The sequence below is a fragment of the Oreochromis niloticus genome, linkage group LG16 (assembly GCF_001858045.2).
Source record: "Oreochromis niloticus isolate F11D_XX linkage group LG16, O_niloticus_UMD_NMBU, whole genome shotgun sequence".
Lineage (NCBI taxonomy): Eukaryota > Metazoa > Chordata > Actinopteri > Cichliformes > Cichlidae > Oreochromis > Oreochromis niloticus.
In genome coordinates, this window is record NC_031987.2 from 33525472 (window position 1) to 33545039 (window position 19568).

Below are 19568 nucleotides of genomic sequence, written 5' to 3' on the forward strand. Positions count from 1 at the left end.
CCGTGGTCTGCGGTGTGCTGGTTTTCCCTCTAAAGTCTGTGATTGTGTTTAGTCCCTGCCACATACTCCGAGGGTTGTCAAACTGTTGCTCCACCCTGTCCCTGTACTCACGTTTGGCTGCTTTGATCGTCTTCCGGAGTTGGTAATGTGCGTGTTTGTAGTCCGATGTGTTCGCGGAGGCAAAAGCGGTGCTCCGTGCCGCTAGCGCCGTGCGAACATCTCCGTTAATCCAGGGTTTTTGATTTGGGAAGGATTTAACTGTTCCGGATGGGACGACATCTTCCACGCATTTTCTGATAAATCCACAGACTGAGTCTGTGTATTCATCGATGTCTTTAGCAGCCACGTGAAACATTTCCCAGTCCGCGTGATCAAAACAGTCCCGCAGCGTAGACTCCGATTGGTCCGACCAACGATGCACCGCCCTCAGGGTTGGAGCTTCCTGTTTCAGCTTCTGCCTGTAGGCGGGTAGAAGCAGGATGGAGCGGTGATCTGATTGGCCGAATGGGGCGCGGGGGAGGGCTTTGTACGCATCCCGGAAAGAGGTGTAGCAGTGGTCAAGAAGCCGGTCTCCACGAGTGTTGAAATGGATGTGTTGGTGGAGTTTTGGTGAGACTTTCTTCAGGTTACCCTTATTAAAGTCCCCGGTCGTGATAAACGCCGCCTCTGGGTGTGAGGTTTCCTCACTGCTGATCGCGCTGTACAGTTCCCTGAGTGCTCGGTCAGTGTCGGCTTGTGGGGGAATGTAAACAGCCGTAATAATCACTGCTGTAAATTCCCTCGGTAGCCAGAATGGCCGGCACTTAACCATCAGGTACTCCAGGTCCGGTGAGCAGAAGGATTTGACCGGGTGCACGTTCGCATAATCACACCAGCTGTTGTTGATCATGAAACACACACCACCGCCTCTGCTTTTCCCAGTAAGCTCCTGTGACCTGTCCGCGCGGTGCACAGAGAACCCGGTAGTTGTACTGCGGAGTCCGGTACCTTGTCCGATAGCCAGGTTTCTGTGAGGCAGATCACGCAGCAGTCCCGCATCTCTCGCTGGAATGAGATCCGTGCCCGAAGCTCGCACAGCTTGTTCTCCAGAGACTGCACATTAGCCAGTAATAAGCTGGGTAACGGTGGTCTGTTAGTGCGCCGTCTCAGTCGAACCAGAACGCCAGATCTTCTTCCTCTGCGTCGGCGTTTGCGGCCTCCACGGGCCCAGAACAAAGGCGTCTCAGGTGAGATGAATGGGGGGTCTGCAAACGGAGGGTCCGTGTTGCAAAACTTGAACTCCGGAAAGTGATGAGAAAGTCCGTCTTTTATGTCCAGTAAGGTTTGTCGGTCGTACACAAGGAGACATGTGCTACTCGTGAAAAAATAAAGAAAAAGTAAAATTAAACACAAAAAACAGCTGTTGCTTGGGGGAGCTCGCGACGAGGCTGCCATACTCGGCGCCATCTTGCAAACAGAAGTAGACAGAACACAGAAGTGGGACCAGGGCAGACACAGAACAGAAACCTAACAAATGGCAAATCAGAACAGAATACATACTCATACACAAAAGCATAAAGAAACACAAAACACTGAGTCGGCAGACTCAGGACCATGACATCAACTAAATGAAAAAAAAAAAATTTCAGAAACTGATTTGATCCTTAATGGCTGTGCAATCATTGTAACATAGAGTTTGCTTATGTTGTTAAATAAAGGCTAGATTTGACATTAATAGATGCCACAGATGTTCTAAAGCTGCCACAAAGCATGAAAAAAAAAATAGACGTCTCCGAAAACGTCGGAGCATTTTTGCAAATATGTGATGTCTTGATAAATCGAGCAGATATTTGAACTTTACACAGCTACATTCTCACCTGAAAATATCTTAAAAGTTTATTTTGTGACCCAGAAAAAGTAATACGTTTTTTAGCCGCGCTCCTCCGCCATTGCCGCGCTTACAAGTACACACAGGCTCCGACAACCGTGGCCGACAAATGCGATCCTCCTTTTCCCCAGACTACCCTTTCTGGGTCACAAAATAACCTTTTAAGATATTTTCAGGCGAGAATGTAGCTGTGTAATGCTCAAATATCTACTTAATTTATCAAAATATCACATATTTGCAGAAGTGCTTCCACGTTTTCGGAGAGCTCTGTTATCCACCAGCGCGATAGCTGACCGGGAGGTCAAGGCTGGATAGAGTCCGCGAGCACAGCCAACTCCTGGTGTATTGTTTTCAACCCCCCTGCGGTCAATGTTCCCACTAATATTTCATGTGTCTGAGCGAACACACAAACTCCCTGAGCGTCCCTTGGACCACTGTGAGCGACATCAGACGTGTGCACTGTGGTCACGCCAGCATCTAATCCAAGTTACATGGTTTATTAAAATAATCAAATTACAGCATTTACATTGCAAAATACAGTATATAATGATCAATGCTGGGCAATTAATTATATAGTTACTCCTCAAAAAAGTAACTCAGTTTGGCAAACAAAGTTTTTTGCAGCTATTTTTTTTAATGCAGCCAATGCATTTTTAAATAAACATTTCAAACTATTTACAGAACAATCAGCTGTTCTCTATCAAATCTGATGCCACACAAATTATTTGTGCCACTCCAAAAATAATTTCTGTCCACTATGAGATAAAGGAGAACAACAGCCTGATACCTGCAGGCCTGACAACAGGGGATGTATCACTGCTGTAACACCTGTAACATTCAGCAGTCGCCTCATTGTTCTGACACACACAACAAAACTATTGACTACACTACACACTAACTACACACTAACTACACAAGATTTGCGCTAAACGTCTCAAATCTCTCACATCTCAGAACACCGCCGTCACTCCTAAAACTTCCCCCCGTTTCTTAACAACTAGATGCCACGTTGCCATATCACTTTTTGATTGGTCGACATAGTACTTTTTTCGACCAATAGGAAAGGGGGTGGGGGTGTTTTGTTTTTGCTCACAGGCGGAGAGTGCTTTCCATCGTTTTCCTTATAAAACGCCGTTTTTACCGTTTCTTCCCGCAGTAAATATAAACAACGATAGTATTCAGGAAGAAAACCAAACATTTCATATATTTTTATCATAACTCTGGTTTTACATGGCCGATCAACACAATTTAAAAACTGGTATAAAGTCCACACATTTCCCGTCAGTTGTTCCGTCTGTCCTGCTCACATCTCCAATGGTTGTACACGTTGTCATTAACGTGGCTTCACTGCACATCAGCCACGCCGCTTTGCTAGCTAAAACTCCGGTGTTGGCACATAAGGACGCTGTCATAGCCTGTCGACGACGTTGATTGGCTGCGTATATACGAATGTGAATCGCGTAATTGGCTGGACTATAGGATAAGGTGGCATCGTTCTAATCCCACACAGGAGCAGCCAGTCACTTACTGACTAACACTGCAAAACAGAATTGTTAAAGTTTTAATTTTAATTTCAATTCAGGTTAGATTCTTTTTTGTGCGCAACGCAGATTTTCTGTGCGCAGAGACCGTGCCAGCAGTGCGCAATTGCGCACGTGCGCAGCTTAGAGGGAACATTGCCTGCGGTCTTTTGCTACTCAGGTTAAACATGATATATTTAGTTAGTTATGGTTATGGATTGAAAATACCCCCCACCCCTAACGGCTGCACCTCCCGAAGAATTTTGTCTGGGCTCTTCTCTCACTTTTTTTATTTCAAACAATCAACAGAAAATTTCACCACATAGTTTTATGTAAGGTTTTTAAGGCTGTGGTGTTAATTTTTAAGTAACATGATCCCAGCGGCAGCAGCAACGCTAGGCTAACACTAACTAGCTAGCAAGATTTTAAACCTGGTGCTAAACTAACAGAAGCCACAAAATCAGTTTGAATAAGAGTAAACATTTACTCACCAAGTCAGTGTGTCAGGTAAAGATCCACAGCAATGACAACAATAATATCTTGAGCTGACGCTTCTCCAGGTTTGCTCAACATATTCCATAACAAATGCGGACTGATCCGAGAGGGAGGAGGACGGTAGTCACGTGGCATTTTCAAAACACATCTTTCATCCTTCCGCACTGAGAAGCAAAACTTCCAGCTTACTTAGTTTTTCTAAGTTAAGACAACTCAAATAAATTGAGTTTATCAGCGTTTTTGCATAAAAAGTACTGGTAACTTATTTAAATTGAGTTCTAATAACAAGTTGATAAAAAATTGAGTTCAGCCTATTTAATATTTTTAATTAAACACAATATTACATTTTACAGTGTACATCAACATACCTTCTCATTGACTACCACTCCAGCACAGCAGCACAGGCTGTTAATACAGCCCAGGTGTGATGGTGCTGTATTAATAGAAAACAAACCCAGATTCTACAAATAATCACTAATATATCATAATAAGGTCTTAGCAGAGCTTGGTGGCACATTCTTTGTCATTTGAATTGAAAGATTTGACATTATACAGATTTTTTTTTCTTTTTGCTTGTTTGTTTTTTCCACAAAACACTTCTGCAAAATCGTGCAGGAACAGGACCTGCAGCCAGCTGTGCTCTCACATGAATCTGCATTGTAAAACAGGGCCCAATGGGCAAAGTCTTTATCAAGGTGAACAGGACTCTGACGCTGTGGGTCAGGGTGAGTAATTATTCCAATGTGGATTAATGTGACATGGAAACATGCTAATTTGAGCCTTATTGCTTATACACTGAAACAAACAACTATGAAAAAACAGTTAATGAACTAGTCCAGATTCTACAATCTAAGATAAGGAATCAGTAGATTCATTTATTCTGTAATAAATTGACCACATTGGCAGATTAATTTGCCAGTATGTACAACCATACTTTGTACATGATGGAAGTAAATCATTTTATTGAGAAGTTAAAGAATCCATTTTCTCACCTGCTTACAAACAGGGGAACACTGGAGTGTGTCACTAACCCCTCAAGCTGCTCTGCTTCATGCAATTAAAGTCAGCACCAGGCTCACACAATTATACTAGATATATACTAGATGTATATAGATACTATATATATGAATGAATAATAAACAAGAATAAACTTTGAAAATGCTGAGCATGTGGTCCCATCTTCAAACTGTAGACTTTACAGGTAATGCCATCTCCATCAGGGATCTGTAGAGTTTATTAACCTGTGGTATAACAAGCAGTCATTAAGATATTACAGTGTCATATAATAAGATCTACCACGTTAAGGCCAGGGTGGGAGGGTTTTTAGATGACCTCTGCAAGACTGAAGCTGTTTGCCAAGCACAGGGAGCTGCAAAAACCCTCAACAAAAATTTGACTCTCCAGTCACAGACAAACAAAAAACTCCAGCAGGGAGATGAAAAAAGTCTGCCTGGGTCTTGTTGGTCGGAGCCCACACATCAGCAGAGAGCTTCTTGTTCCACTGACCCATGTGGACAGTTACTGCACAGAGCTGCCCTGGCAAACTGAAAAGAGAAATTTACAAAAAACAAACAAACAAACAGGATTTCCATAAACAGCACCATGTCACGAAGGAATCAGCAACAAAAACGCATCACAAATTTATAGAAAATCATTCATTTTTCAAATAAATATGAAATGGACACCCTGCAACAGACAGGCAACCTGTCCAGGAAGTACCCCGCCTCTGTCCCTGTATCAGCTGCGATACACTCCAGCGTTCCCCTCTTTGTAGGCAGTTAAGAAAATGGATTCTTTAACTTTTCAATACAATGATTTGCATCCTTCGTGTACAAAGTACGGTTGTCATGGCCTTCTGATAAATATAGGAATAATCTCAGGTAAGTGTCTTGTCATGCTCAATCATCTGGGTAAGTAAATCCCCAAAAGTTGATTCTTTTAATCTGGACGTTTTCAGTGGGAGAAACGTTTCATCCAGGTGACTTCGTCACTCTCAGCTGACTGCAGGTTTCCTCAATCTTATAAACAGTACATTTGCACAGTGACTGAAACCAGCCCACTGAAAGAACAATGGGCTGTGAGGTCATGTCCTTGATCATCAATATGCAAATTCTCATGACCACTGATCAACAACCACTGATCAAAGCCCAGGTAGGATGGTAGGGAATCTGTAAGAAAGTTTTGCAAACTCTATGTTAATGCCACAAAATCCAAGAATACAGCAATTAAAACAAAAACAAAAAAAACATCAGTTTTCTTCATCGTATTCAATTTAATGTCACATTGGGTGGGCTGGGGTCTAGATTTTGTCCCAGCAGTCATGGGTACAGTACAATCTGGACTGGTGTTAGAGTAACACATCTATCTACTACAAGCTTGCTACAACTGTATGTATGACTGTGTGCTTCTGTTCTCACATTCTACTTCTCAGGAAGCTGTTGTTAGAGAGTGAGTCCTCTTTAGACAGACCTCACAAAAGGATGAGGCCAGTCCCATAATCTGAATAAAGAAAGATAACTTTGTATGGGATTAATCAAACAAGAAATATTACACATTAATATTTGACTAGTGCTGTAACATCACATCCTGTTAGCAGAGTCTGCCTCTGTCGTTCTCTGGAATGAATTTAATTTGAAAATCATTTGAAATGATGGGGTACTGAGTTTGTAGATTACATTTGTGTAACTGTAGTTACCTGGGACATTGGTGTACTGTTTGTTAGGAACAGAAACATTTGTGAGGAGATGGCAGTTGCAGTGCATTTACAGCAGTTGGACAGTGATTAGTAACAACAGAGCCAGTGTGACTGAGAGGAGCTTGTGAGAGTGAGTGGATTTAAGAAAGCGGGTGACTCAGATGTGCTTTTGAGTTTTGAGGTGAGTTGGTGTGGTGGATTTTTGTGTGATATGTATAACTATGTAACTATATACTCTATATATCTATGCGCACTGAACATATATATTTTAACTTTCATGTAGAGTCTTAAACACAAGACATTTTGCTTCACCGAGGTTTATTAAGTTGGTACTGTAACAGGGCAGTTAATGTAGGGGGAGAGTTCTCTTGAATAATTTACTTAATAATTAATTAATTTAACGTCTTTAATGCAGCACAACCAAAACAGTAACATTGTAACAGAGATCCTGAACACATCACGATAAAATACCATACAAAATAAACACACACACACACACACACACACACACACACACACACACACACACACACACTTTGAACCCAAACTGAAGTGTTTTTATATATGAGAAAGCATGTAACCTATAAGATTGTGCCACTTGCTGTATAAGATTTAATAATTAGGATTAATGTCTGACCTTTGACCGTGTCATGACCTATTGTGATAAGCCAGAGCAAGGGGTACTCAGAGTCCTGACTGGCCTTTGGCCAAGACCTTGGCCGCTACCTGACCCCAGCAGCTGTGCTGGGAGTGTGGGAAAGTTACCCAGCAGCAGGGGGCGGGGATACTGGTCCCTATATTAGGGGACCAGAGGACACCCCCAGAGCTCTTTTCCTCCTGCTGCTGCTTCCTGTCCGTCTCTGTGTTACTCTGCTGTCTGTGCTTAAGGCTGTACACCCCGGGGTTTTGCTTTGCTTGCTTTCTGCTATGTAATCCTCTTGCTAAATGTCTGTATGTATTTTTCCTGCTGTTCATATGATTCAGTGTATTAAACTCTGTTCCAAGAATTCTACTCTTTTACAGAGCATCTTTTTGAGTGTCTTGATTTTAATTGGATTTGGATCTCCACATTGTTGGTGGGAGAAGGTTATCAGGATGGCTTCAAAATTTGCGACCAAGCGGACACCGTGAAACACAATCAGGGTCAGAAATATCAGGTGAAGAGAAGGCAACTGGTCCAAAACCTCAGAAACTTAAAAATGAAACTGGATCTTTTGAGTTACTGCAAAAAGAGTGAAGAGTGAAAGTTATCAGGTCTTATTCCAGGTTTTAAAAGAGAGTAAATTGTTTTGGAGGATTTGTGAGGGTTAATTTATTTTTTGTTTTTGTTTTTTGAGCGACGTTGCAGTCCACACTCCACACCAGTTGGTGGCGGTAATGCACCATTTTGTTGTTTGCCAACCGCCAGGAAGAAGGACAGCTTCGCGTTAACAGACGAGAGTTCGGGTTCGTACAGAGCAGCATGACTGCTGAAGCTGTGGTCACCGTTCGCCTGGTGAGGTCCTTCGAACACAGGAACTTCAAGCCGGTTGTGTTTCACGGTGTCCGCTTGGAGCAGACCGTACAGGACTTCATGCAGCTCGTCAAAGACGGTGAGAGCCGTGCGGTGTGCATCTGTTCACCGAAACAAACCACTTTAAAAACACTGCACAGTCCTTAGAGAGAAATACCAGGATTCACTGCACATGCAGCTGGATGGGAGAGCCTCAAAACTTAGTTCTTTGGTTTTAAACTGGATATGAAACACTTCATATATAAAGGTTAATTTACAACAATGAGCCCTGCTCTCAAATACGGTCGTAGAGGGAACACTGTGTAGGTGGATATAAGAAATAAGTGCTTAATGTTTTAAAACATGTTTAGCGCCCTCTTGTGCCAGTACAGAGCGTGACAGGCGGCACAAACCCCAACGTCACCTACTGCTTAGTAGACAGAGTGAAAGTGGGCAGTTTATCATTATTAACCTAAGTGTCATTGTTACAGTCAGGCGGCACAGAAGCGACGCCCTTTGACTGGTTTTTAGTTTGTTCTTATTTTGCTCTGAGTTCTCGGTACTCTGTGAAGTTAACTAACATAAACTAATGTAAGTCTGTTGACTACAACAAACAAAACCAGTGATGTCATGTTTAGAATAGAATAGAATGCCTTTTATTGTCACTATACACATGTACAGCGAGATTCGGAGCATCTCCTACCCAGTGCAAACATGTGGGAAAAGAAAAATTATAAAATATACCGATATAGGGAAAAAATAAATGGTGTTATGTATTTACAGTGTGGGTTATTGCACGTAAATTAAATATTGCACAGTTGTGATGGTAGTTTCTAGTCTGTGTGTAGAGGGACGTGCTTGGATTTGGGGGTGAAACTGTGTCTTCAGTGCATGTGTGAGTTCAGGCTCTTGGAAAGAAACTGCTCTTGAGTCTGTGGGTCTTTGTGCTGATGCACCGGGTCTGTGGGGAGGTAGTCTCTGATGTGCTGAAGGACTAGTCTCTCGAAGCATTTGGTGATTACGGCGTGAGGACCACAGGGCGGTAATCGTTCAGGCTGGTGATGGGAGACTTCTTTGGCACTGGGATTATTGTGGGATTGAAGATGAGGGTGAGCTGGTGGGCACATGCTCAGCACCCTGCCAGGTACTCTGTCTGGACCGGCAGCCTTCCTGGGGTTCACTGCTAGGAACATCCATCAGACATCGTGCTCCGTTACAGTGAGTGGAGCGGTGCAGGAACCAGGTGAGGATGAGGATGGGAGCAGGGCTGGAGCAGATGAGTGCTGCTGTTGAGATGTTTCTAAGTGGGCAAAGAAGCCGTTTATTTCCTCTGCCAGCGGCACACTCAGGTTTTCTGTTTTCACTGCACAGCCTCTGTAGTTTATGATGTCTTGCATTCCCTGCCACACCTCCCATGTGTTGGTGCCGGACAGCTGGGACTCTGTGCTCCGTTTATGGTCTGTCTTGGCTTTTTTAATCCCCCTTTTCAGATCAGCTTGAGCAGCCCTGTACAGAGCTCTGTCACCTGACCTGAAGACGGCGTCACAGACTTTAGAAGTGAGCGAACCTGGATGGTTTTTGGTTTGGGAAAACCTGAATGCTTTTGTCCGCAGTCACATTTCTGATACAGAACTTAATGTAGTCCAGTACTGATCCCGTTACTGTTTCTAGCTCCTGGTGTTCAAATATGTCTCAGTCTGACTGTGTGAAGCAGTCCTGTAGTTTGGAGAGAGCATTTTCAGGGTGTAACAGTCGTTGTGGTGGGCCTGGCACTGCGTCTGAGTGGGGTGAAGGCTGGGGAGAGCAGGAGGGAGAGGTGGTCGGTCTCGTGGTGTTTGCCATGTTGAAGCTAGCGTAGAATACATTTAGATCCTCACACAGAGAGGCCGTGGTCTGCGGTGTGCTGATTTTCCCTCTAAAGTCTGTGATTGTGTTTAGTCCCTGCCACAAACCCTGAGGGTTGTCAAAAAAACCTAAGCTGGGAGAAACCCCAGTGGGACAGGTGGGGAGTCTTTTAGGATTCTTGACCTTATGTGTTTTCACACATGAATAAGAAGATAAAATCTTGATTGAATCCAACAATTTCTTTCAGATATTGCAACAAGGCCAGGATTTCCACCTCCTTTCAGGAAGTATGGTTATGGTATGTATGCATTACTTCATTTTTCTTCATAATTTTTTACAGCTGTCATTAAAGCAATGTTCTCACCCACATGTCATGTAAGATTGCTGTTGTTGTTATTACATGGAACTCACATAGTTACCTGGAATTATAACTAAACGTCATTAGTGATGTATTTACATGAGGAAAAACAGTTTGGGTCTTTTCACTCTGACACAAAATGATTTAAATAAACACACGAACACCAGAACAGAAATGTAATCACTCTTTCTTTCCGTACCCAAACAAGGAGGGAAGTGTTGGTGAAACACCTCACTCTGTTATCAGAGAACCAGGGGTTACATTAAGCAACCCAAAGTTCTTTTTCTAACTTTGCTCTGTTTCACTACGGGAGATATGGCCCACTACCGGATTGCTCCTGAAGCTATACTCCAGCACTACTCCAGGATCTCAGGACCTGAGGCACTAGATTCCAGGACTGCCTGAGCCAGGGATGACTGTGCAACATCCAGCCTATAAACAACATCCAGCCTATAAAACTGCACGAACATGTGTGATGTAGCCCAGCTTGCTGCCCCACAAATATCCTGGACTGACACACCTCTGAACAAAGCCCAGGATGTGGCCATACCGGGGGGGAACGGAAAAACTGCGTTCGGCGACGTACTCCTATGTGGGACACATGAGAGCTCTTAAGCAGCTAATCAAGTTAGCCTGGACACGCCCAGGAAGTAGTTTCTCACAGGACAAAAGTGAGAATGAGTTAGGAGAGGCTGGTCTGCGGTGTTAGAATGAGGGGGCAGAGCCCAGAGCATGGCTCAACAGGTCTGTCATAGACAGACGTGGTGTCATTGGATCTTCCATAGTTGGTCATACCAAGGCGGTTCCCATAGTGAAAGATGGAAAAAGAACTCGTCCCCTAGGTGCCTCACGCCACCTCAGCGGGCTGTTTTCAGTGTAGAGGAGTTGCGGCTCTATTCTGACCCTGTCCCCAGTGACTGAGCTCCTCACCAAATTTCTAAGACACCAGCGACCCTTTGGGGGAAGGTTATGTCCACCACTTATTCTTTTGGTCACTACCCACAGCCCGTGAGGTAGTGGGTGTAGCCACAGCCAGTGCTGCACCAATCCGTTGGTCTAGTGATTCACTTTTCTCTTACTTGCAAGCAAGACAGTCCAATACTTAAATTTGGGGCAGCAACTTGCTCCAAATCCAGCGTGGGTCCTTTACCAACTGAGAACCATGCCCTCAGACTCGTTTCCCACTCAGCTGCTAGCCCACTGGCTGCACCTGGATTTTCTGTCCATAAATAATATGACAAAGGGCAGCCTGGTGGAGTACACACTATAAGGCGCACTTAAAATCCTTTAATTTTCTCAAAAATCGACAGTGTTCCTTATGTATGAACTCTGGTTGTGTTTACTGACCTCGAACCGATTTTATGTGGCACACAGCGATCAAAAATGTTTTAGTACGACTTTGGCAAGCTAGGAAACTGCACCACTTGATGGATTGTCGGAGCATTACGGCTGCTGTAGTCAGGAGCCTCGCGGAGTAATCTGGGTCCTAAACTCCGTCCGTTCAGGTCCCAAAGTCAAACGAACACTGCAGCGTCACTGAGAGTTACAAACTGTCTGAATTCTTTCATCTGTAATAAAATGATCAGCGTTGCTGCTTTACCAGGTGTAACAAATAAGTTTAACATCCAGGCATCCATGAAAACAGGATTTATTAAATTTAACAGAGTTAGAAGTTAGCAGGAAGTTAGCTCGCTAGCTTCCACCTAAGCATGATATAGCATGTTCTGACTGAGAGATTTCTGAAACATTCAAACGTACAGCTCTGCTATCACTTCCAACATAAATGAAGACAGAAAACTAAACAGCAGTGACGTTTGTAGGGTTACTGAAGTTGGGCTAGCTGGTATATAATGATGTGCTACGTGAAAACAGCTACGTTAGCATAACATTAGCACAGTGAAGCTGGAGGATGAATGCTAACTTTTTTCCACTCGATAAAAGTTAACGTGAGGGTTCCTGATGGTTAGGGACAAATGCGATCGCATGGCAGGATGCTGTAAACGGACCAAACTTCAGTCAGGAGAACAACTTAGATAATCCATCCACAATACGAGGTTAGTCATTAATATACTGCAACAACATGGGAATAGAGCAGTTGTTAGGGGATTCAGCATTAATGAATCAATGGTAGGGAAGTGGAGGAAGCGCAGTTTTTGGCTTTCCCCATATTCCAAAAGTGCTTCGTCTCTTTGCTGTTACTGTCGCCTGGCATAATTTGCAGATGATATTGTTTGCAGCCGCTGCAATGCTTTCGACCGAAACAGGCGCAGCTTGATGACACCTTCAACATGCGCTATCGCGGTAGAGCGGTATAGTCAAAATCTCTACTGTTGGCCAAATTTATACCGTGTATACCGCCCACCCCTACTGGTCCCTTAAAAGTAAATATTGCTGAGTGTAAGAGCTGCACACACCGAGTGCTTCTTGTTCCTACTGGATCACAGAGCTGAACGGGACCTTTAAAGAAATGTACATAGAATGAGGCTGTACTCGTAAGGGCCCGCTAACAAAGCTCGTAAAGTCAGAATCAAATTTTATTTGTATAAATAAATGTATCACTTTATGAACATTTGGATATAAAAGAAAATGCATATGGGGGTCATTATGAACAGTTGTGGTCAGAGGTTTATACATTTATTGTGGGTAAGTATGTCATAGTAATTTGGGGCTTATGATGGTCGGTTTCTTTGAACTGTTCTTTTTCCAGGGAGAACGAAGTGCAGCATACAGCTGTGATGACTGTGAAAAAAGACGTAATGATTAAATCCACTGAGTCAATGAACTCAGTCCAACTCAAAATATGCACAGGGACAAATACTTGTGACAGCACTGTTATATGTCGACTCTGTGTGGATTAGAGACGATGTAAAAATAAATTCACACTTTTGCACCCAGTTCTTGTTTGTTGGTCATTAAAGATGTCTGCTGTACAGTCATTCCACAGTGGAAAAAGAACAGGTAACAACTCAAATGAACCTTCATGATATCTCTAAAGTTTTGACCAAAGGTCTATGTAAACTTTCTGGGTGTGAAATGTATGCTCTGAATCTGACTCAATCCCTTTTTCCCCTTTCAGACACGATGAAGATTATCCATCAGGCTCATGGAGCAAAGGTATCCGTCTGAAGGCTGTAGAGTTTCCTGCTTGTAGGACACACAAGGTTTTAAAAATGTTGTGGTGTGCCCTTGAGGAATACTTTAAAAAATGACATTTTCAAAGGGACCTAACGATTTTGTCTTCCACTTTAATATAACTTCCCTCTATTGTAATGGCGTGATGTCTGTGAGAGAAAATAAATGAAGGACTCAAAGTCTGTACACTTACCTTGAATGAGCGGGTATTTCAACAACTAAATCATTTAATTCCCTTTAATCCAGTTTCAGAATTTGAGATTGATCTCAGAATCAACTCTCAATAATTTTGGCCGTAGATTCTAGAGATGGACCGATCCGATATTACGTATCGGTATCGGTCCGATACTGACCTAAATTACTGGATCGGATATCGGAGGGAAATAAAAAATGTAATCCGATCCATTAAATATCAAAAAAGCACCTCACAAAACTTGCTACACGCGTAACTCGGCTCATAACCGTAGCACGTCGGAGCAGTGTGCTCACGTGATAGAGCGGCTGTGTGTATTTGTAGCCTCGCTACCAAACCAGCATTTCATCTCCGAGGAAGTTATCCCAGAGAGAAGTAAAGCAAGTGTGTAAGTTCATCTCTGAATGTTTGTAAAGCGTTCCCATGTTAAGCTTAACAACCGATATATGGAGCGACTGCCTCTCTCTCTCCCTCTCTCCCTCCCTCTCCTGCTGCTACTTCAATCATGAAACTGATCAATGATCAGCTGATCGGCTTTTCTGTCGCGAGTCCGTCTCTCTTCTTTGTTTTTGGCCCACTTTGCACCAGAAAGAGGAAACCAGCGGCTGAACAACAGCAGCACGTTTAAGCTTGATAAGCTGTTGTTAGAATGTATTTAATATTACTTTCTACACCAGGATCCTTTTCTACGTAGCTGACGGCTGGTAACTGTGCAGGGGCGGATCTAGCAAAGTGTAGCCAGGGGGGCCGATAGGGCATTAACAGGGAAAAGGGGGCACAAAGACATACTTTTCTTTCTTATTCTCATTTAAAATGTCTAGCTTTTAATAAATAATTATCTGAATCTTACACCCAAAGTTTTAATCTGATGTAAAATGTATAGAAGTCCATTACTGTATATAGTAACTGTTAAGTCTAATATACCCTAGTAAGCTATAGTACTTTTTCCTTTGGGAAGGTTCCATCTGTGCAGTCTGCAATTCTGTTGAAGAAAGATGTTGAATCTATTTAATTATTCTTGAAAAATAATTTATTTCTGTGCATTTTTTTTTTCACCCTGCATCAAATTAAAGTTGATTACATTGATTAAACATCATGAGGTGGAGGGTGGGGGGTGGTTCCCTATTTTTTTTTTTTTTTTTTTTGCTGGGAGTTTGCAACCCTATTAGTTAGGTTGCTTAATATTTCTTCTAAGTACTCTTTAAAATACCAGAATAGGGAGGATGGAGCAGGTTTAAGTTTATTAGATTGATCAGTGTTGCTGAACTATGAAATATTTTGGGTGCAGTGTATTTTTTACATACAGGTATAACAGAATAGCTTTAGTGTTGTTGTTTATTTAAACGAGTATGAATGTATACAAAATGCAGCAAGATATTAAAAAACAGTTTTATTGATTAAAAAACACACTATATCGGATTCATATCGGTATCGGCAGATATCCAAATTTATATCGGTATCGGACATAAAAAAGTGGTATCGTGACATCTCTAGTAGATTCCAGAAATATTTCTGAAACATTATTTCAGTTATTATATAATCTTTTTTCAGAAATAGTTTGCATTTCAAACTTGCAATTTTTATTTGTTTCTTTTGTTTTCAGACAAACGAGTTAGTGATGAGTTTAGATGATGATGAAACCCTCATTCTACAAGAAGGCCAAACCCTCAGAGCTGCTGGTGTTGGTAAGATTTTCATTGCTGAGTGTTTGCTGTAGAACAGTGTTGGTTATTATTCGGTCCAAAGTAACACGTTACTATAGTCACTTTACATGTTTTCAAGAATGTTTGTTTATTGTGTATTTATAAGGACCCCATTAGCTTCCACAACAGTGGTTGCTAGAATGTGGTAATGTAACAGCTGACTGTGTTAAATTCATGTGTTATGCTGCTGACACAACATCAACGCTTTACAAGTCTGTCCAAAACAAACATGCTAACATGAAGCTAGCAAAGAACACAGAGTGACATGAAAGCTAAACTCGTGTTGTCCTTAGCACAGCAGCCAGAGCCTGATTATCAACAGGCAACAAAATCAGTAACGACATCTGTCTATCTGAGAGAGAGCGATAGGTGTTATTTTCAATCATAAATCCATTTTCTCAAAATGAGCCTGACTTGCATCAGCACAGCCACTACACCAGCCAACTAATGTAACTGAGTGATATGCCAGCTAACAGACAGCTGTGAGCCAGGGAGTTTGAAACCTTGACTTCTAGACAAGTCAGTAAGTGTTGACCCCAATAACTTTATAAATGTACAAGCTGTTTTTCCCCTTTTCTTTATTTCCCATTTTCCTAGAAAATAAAAAGAAATCAGGGGTGACTCAAAACATCGCTGATGGGTTTGTCTAGCACAGACCCACTGCTGGAACGAGACAATTTTACTACAATGGCAAAAGCATTAGACACCAGGCTGAACTCTTTGTGTGATCTCGTGCACGAGGGAGAGGACTGAGACAAGCGCCGTTCCTTCCGCTCGAACCCCAGTCGCTCTCAGTTAGCGCCGCCGTAGCACTGCTCTTTATTGAGGTTACATGAATATGCATAGTCTCATTAACATATGACGTCTTACACAGGCATGCATATAAACGAAGAGTACCAGTCTGTGTATACGTGTAGGTATGTGTGTGTGTGAATGACTCCCCTAAATCTGCTGGGTATGGAAGTCCAGCAGTTCATTTAAACAAAAGGCTCTTATACTTAAACAGACACAGATGTGTTTGCCATACCATATATCAGAAAGAGAAGGTACAACCTCTCTCATGACCTTAGGATGTGTGTGTATGCCAGAACACTCTGGAAGGCGCACAGTCTTTGCAGACTACTAAGGATCAGACATCCTGTCACTATGCAATCGATTATACACCTCTAAGCCTATATGAGTATATATTTCTAAGCATAAATGACAATCCAACAATATAAACCTAACAATCGCTTTTTACACTTGTGCCTGTGATTATATTCACTGTTGCCTTTTGCTCGAGTTCATTGTTTCTAAACCCAAACCTTTCAGTCTATTTGTACAAACCCCCAAAATTCACTCTGTTCAAATTTAACTTCAAATAGAAATAGTGATACAATAATAACATATGGTTTGAATATCATGTAGTGAGAAAGCAAGGCCTGTGATGCACAGTACATTCAGAGATTTTATCGTTGTTCAGTTTACTGTTTCCAGAGCAGTCTAAACATAGTTCTTCATAACAACCAAAACTGAGGGGATTTTAGTTTCCTCTGTAAATTAATAAAACATGTCAGACTGAAATATCTGATTGGAGGGCCGTCTGATTTTTCTTTACCTTATAATGGACAAAGCACGTAGAGGGAACTGTTGTTGTGATTTCAATAAATAAATATAAAGCTAGAAATAGAATTGAATGGCAAAACTTGTTCTTCGGTCAGGTTCTTCCATCTCTATAAAGGAACTGGACAGTGACTCTCAGATTAATGGTTACCTATCTTTCAAAACCTTTACTCATTTTGACTGCGATGCATTTTCAAACTTGTTTTTTAATCTGTCAGTAGATTGATTCCTGGATCCAGTTTGGGTATGTTACAGTCAGCAGGCAAATCTTTAAATGTTTTTTTGTTTTTCTCTCTAACATACACGACCAGCTGTGGAGCTTCCAACAGACAGACAATTTAGTAACAGTTCAATCAAGAAGCATCTCAGATACCACTGCAACCGTCCATTTAAAAAAAATAAAATATAAATAATATAGTCTTCTGACTAATATGACAGAGAGTTGTGATTGACTGTAATTCATTTCAAACATCATAAAAATGAAAGACTTTCTGAATGTACCCGTTTAAAACTCTGAAGTGTGTTGTAACTTTGACATGTTTGTCCTTTTTAGCTCATGAGACAGAGGTGGCCTTCTTTAGGAAGGAAGACTACAGTCTTTATAAAGCAAACCCCCAAACTGCCTGGTGACTGCAGGACTGCGTCAGAGGAGAGTTCGTATACAGAGGTCTGCCATGCCTGGAACAGTGAATAAGTTTTGTCATGCTTCTACTGGAGTGTTTTAATTTGCGGGATTTTTTTCTCCTTTAAAGTCAAAGCTTATTATCCAGCAGACTAACAGGCCTTCTTATTTAATATTAAATATTTTTTTTAATTTTATGTAAATATATATTTTATGGTCTTCTCTTTCTGTTGTTGGTGATGTTGCAGATATGCTGAAAGTATTTTTGTCTTCTTAAATTTTCAGCTTTTAAGGTTTTAAGGAACAACACTGCGATCTCCAGCATTAGCTCTGCTCTCTGTGATCATGAGTAAAATGTTGGTGTCCTCAGTGTAATTCAGAGATGTGTTTTCAAGGCTGTTTATATATTTTTTCGTACTTTGTTGCCAATGTAATTGTGAGTGGATACTTTTGCTAATAAAATGCTGTGCAGTTCAAGAACTCGATGTAGACCTCTTTGATTAATCTGCAGCGAAACACAGATGGAGAGAAAGATGTAAAAACATTTGTAAAGCTTTGACTGTTCTGAGGGGAAAGAGAAGAAGTTACATGAAACTTTAGGATTCTCTTGAAGCTTGTCATCCGTATAAACGAGTGAACCTCGTAGAGCTTTGGAGTTTGTTTCACATTTTAAAGGACTCATACAGTATGACTGTGTCAGACACAAATGAGACCGAGTCTGTACCAAAGACCCGGTACCCTCCTAGGACTCTGAAAACGACACAAAGGTCTACACTCACAGAGACACTTTCACTGAGAAACTCCTCCCATTTTTGTTGTTGGGGAAAAAACTTTAGAGGCAACAATGGATGGAATAAAGTCAGACTCAGAATTCTCTATGACGTTCTTGGGAAGTTCCTTAATTATTCCAATACAGGGGTCTCAAACTCGCGGCCTGGGGCCCGCATGCAGCCCACATCACCCCTACTTGCGGCCCGTGTATTGACGTGAAGAAATGTAATGCAGTTTGGCCCTAGAAGTTACTTTTTGTTAGGGAGGGTTTGTTTGCTGAGTGCAATGTTAAAATGAATTCTTCAAATGACTGAATATGAAAACAACATGAGCAGAGAGTACAAGCATGTGGAGGGACTGGCTGTTAGTTCAGTGACAGAGTCAAACACTTGTGGACATGTCTGCATTTTTATTTTGTTAAATACGAGCAAAATGATAGAAGTGCTGCCACGTGTGTGGACAGAGGGGACCAATGTGTTTATTTGCTTCAGTTAGTAAAGAGTGAGGGGGGAAAACTGTGTTCACGTTTGCAGTTTTGCCTTGTTATACAATATTTTAAATAAAAAAAAACAAAGGAAACACTACATTTTCAGAAATATTTGTGGTTGTTTTCTTGTTTGTTTAGTGTTCAAGTAGCACAACAAAAACAGTGGCCCTCCAATGAGATGACAGTGCCAGCAGTGGCCACAGCTCATTTAAGTCTGAGACGCTGTTCTAACGTTTGCCTTCACACAATGATTATCTGAGGTTTATTACACTCTTGACTCATCATGTTATAGTCAAACCAGAACCACGAGTCCCATAAACTGAAAATGTGCTAAATAAAACCAAAAACGTGCCTCTGATTGGTGGCACTTTGTAAAAACCCCTGCCCCTCACACACACACACACACACACACACACATACGTGCACATCCTCACCTAAAACCATTTACAAGTATAGACACACATGGCAGTGACACAGTGTTGTGAGAGTGTATGACTCTGTGTTTCTATGTTAAGCAGTCTGACTCAATGAGTTCAAATTATACACGCAGGGCAGAAACTTTGAGTGTGGAAAAGTCATTTTTTTAGATTATCAGCCTCAGTTTTTAGAGCAGGTGATGTCATCATGCAGTGGAGGGGATGATTCATGAAAATTCTTCAAAACTTAAACTGTCACTGTTTGAAAATCATAAAAGATATCAAAATATCTAGTAATACCTTAATAATCCAAGATCTTGGGACCTGTTTAAAGTTTTAATTTTTTCTCTAGCACAAAATATGCTAAACT

General features: G+C 41.7%; 1 protein-coding gene across 1 annotated transcript; it reads left to right on the plus strand.

The window, feature by feature from the left end:
• Positions 1–7980: 7980 nt before the first annotated feature.
• On the plus strand, positions 7981–18004 carry lg16h2orf76 (linkage group 16 C2orf76 homolog). Its single transcript, XM_003456204.5, has 5 exons — positions 7981–8169; positions 10162–10212; positions 13349–13386; positions 15201–15282; positions 17456–18004. The coding sequence occupies exons 1-5, from the start codon at positions 8040–8042 to the stop codon at positions 17530–17532; spliced, it is 378 nt and encodes a 125-aa protein (XP_003456252.1). The 5' UTR covers positions 7981–8039; the 3' UTR covers positions 17533–18004.
• Positions 18005–19568: the final 1564 nt, after the last annotated feature.

Coding starts and splice junctions, on each gene's coding strand:
- lg16h2orf76 (XM_003456204.5), top strand. CDS start 8,040: ATGACTGCTGAAGCTGTGGTCACCGTTCGCCTGGTGAGGTCCTTCGAA. Junction 13,387..15,200: donor ATCAGGCTCATGGAGCAAAG/GTATCCGTCTGA, acceptor TTTTGTTTTCAG/ACAAACGAGTTAGTGATGAG. Junction 15,283..17,455: donor CCTCAGAGCTGCTGGTGTTG/GTAAGATTTTCA, acceptor TGTCCTTTTTAG/CTCATGAGACAGAGGTGGCC.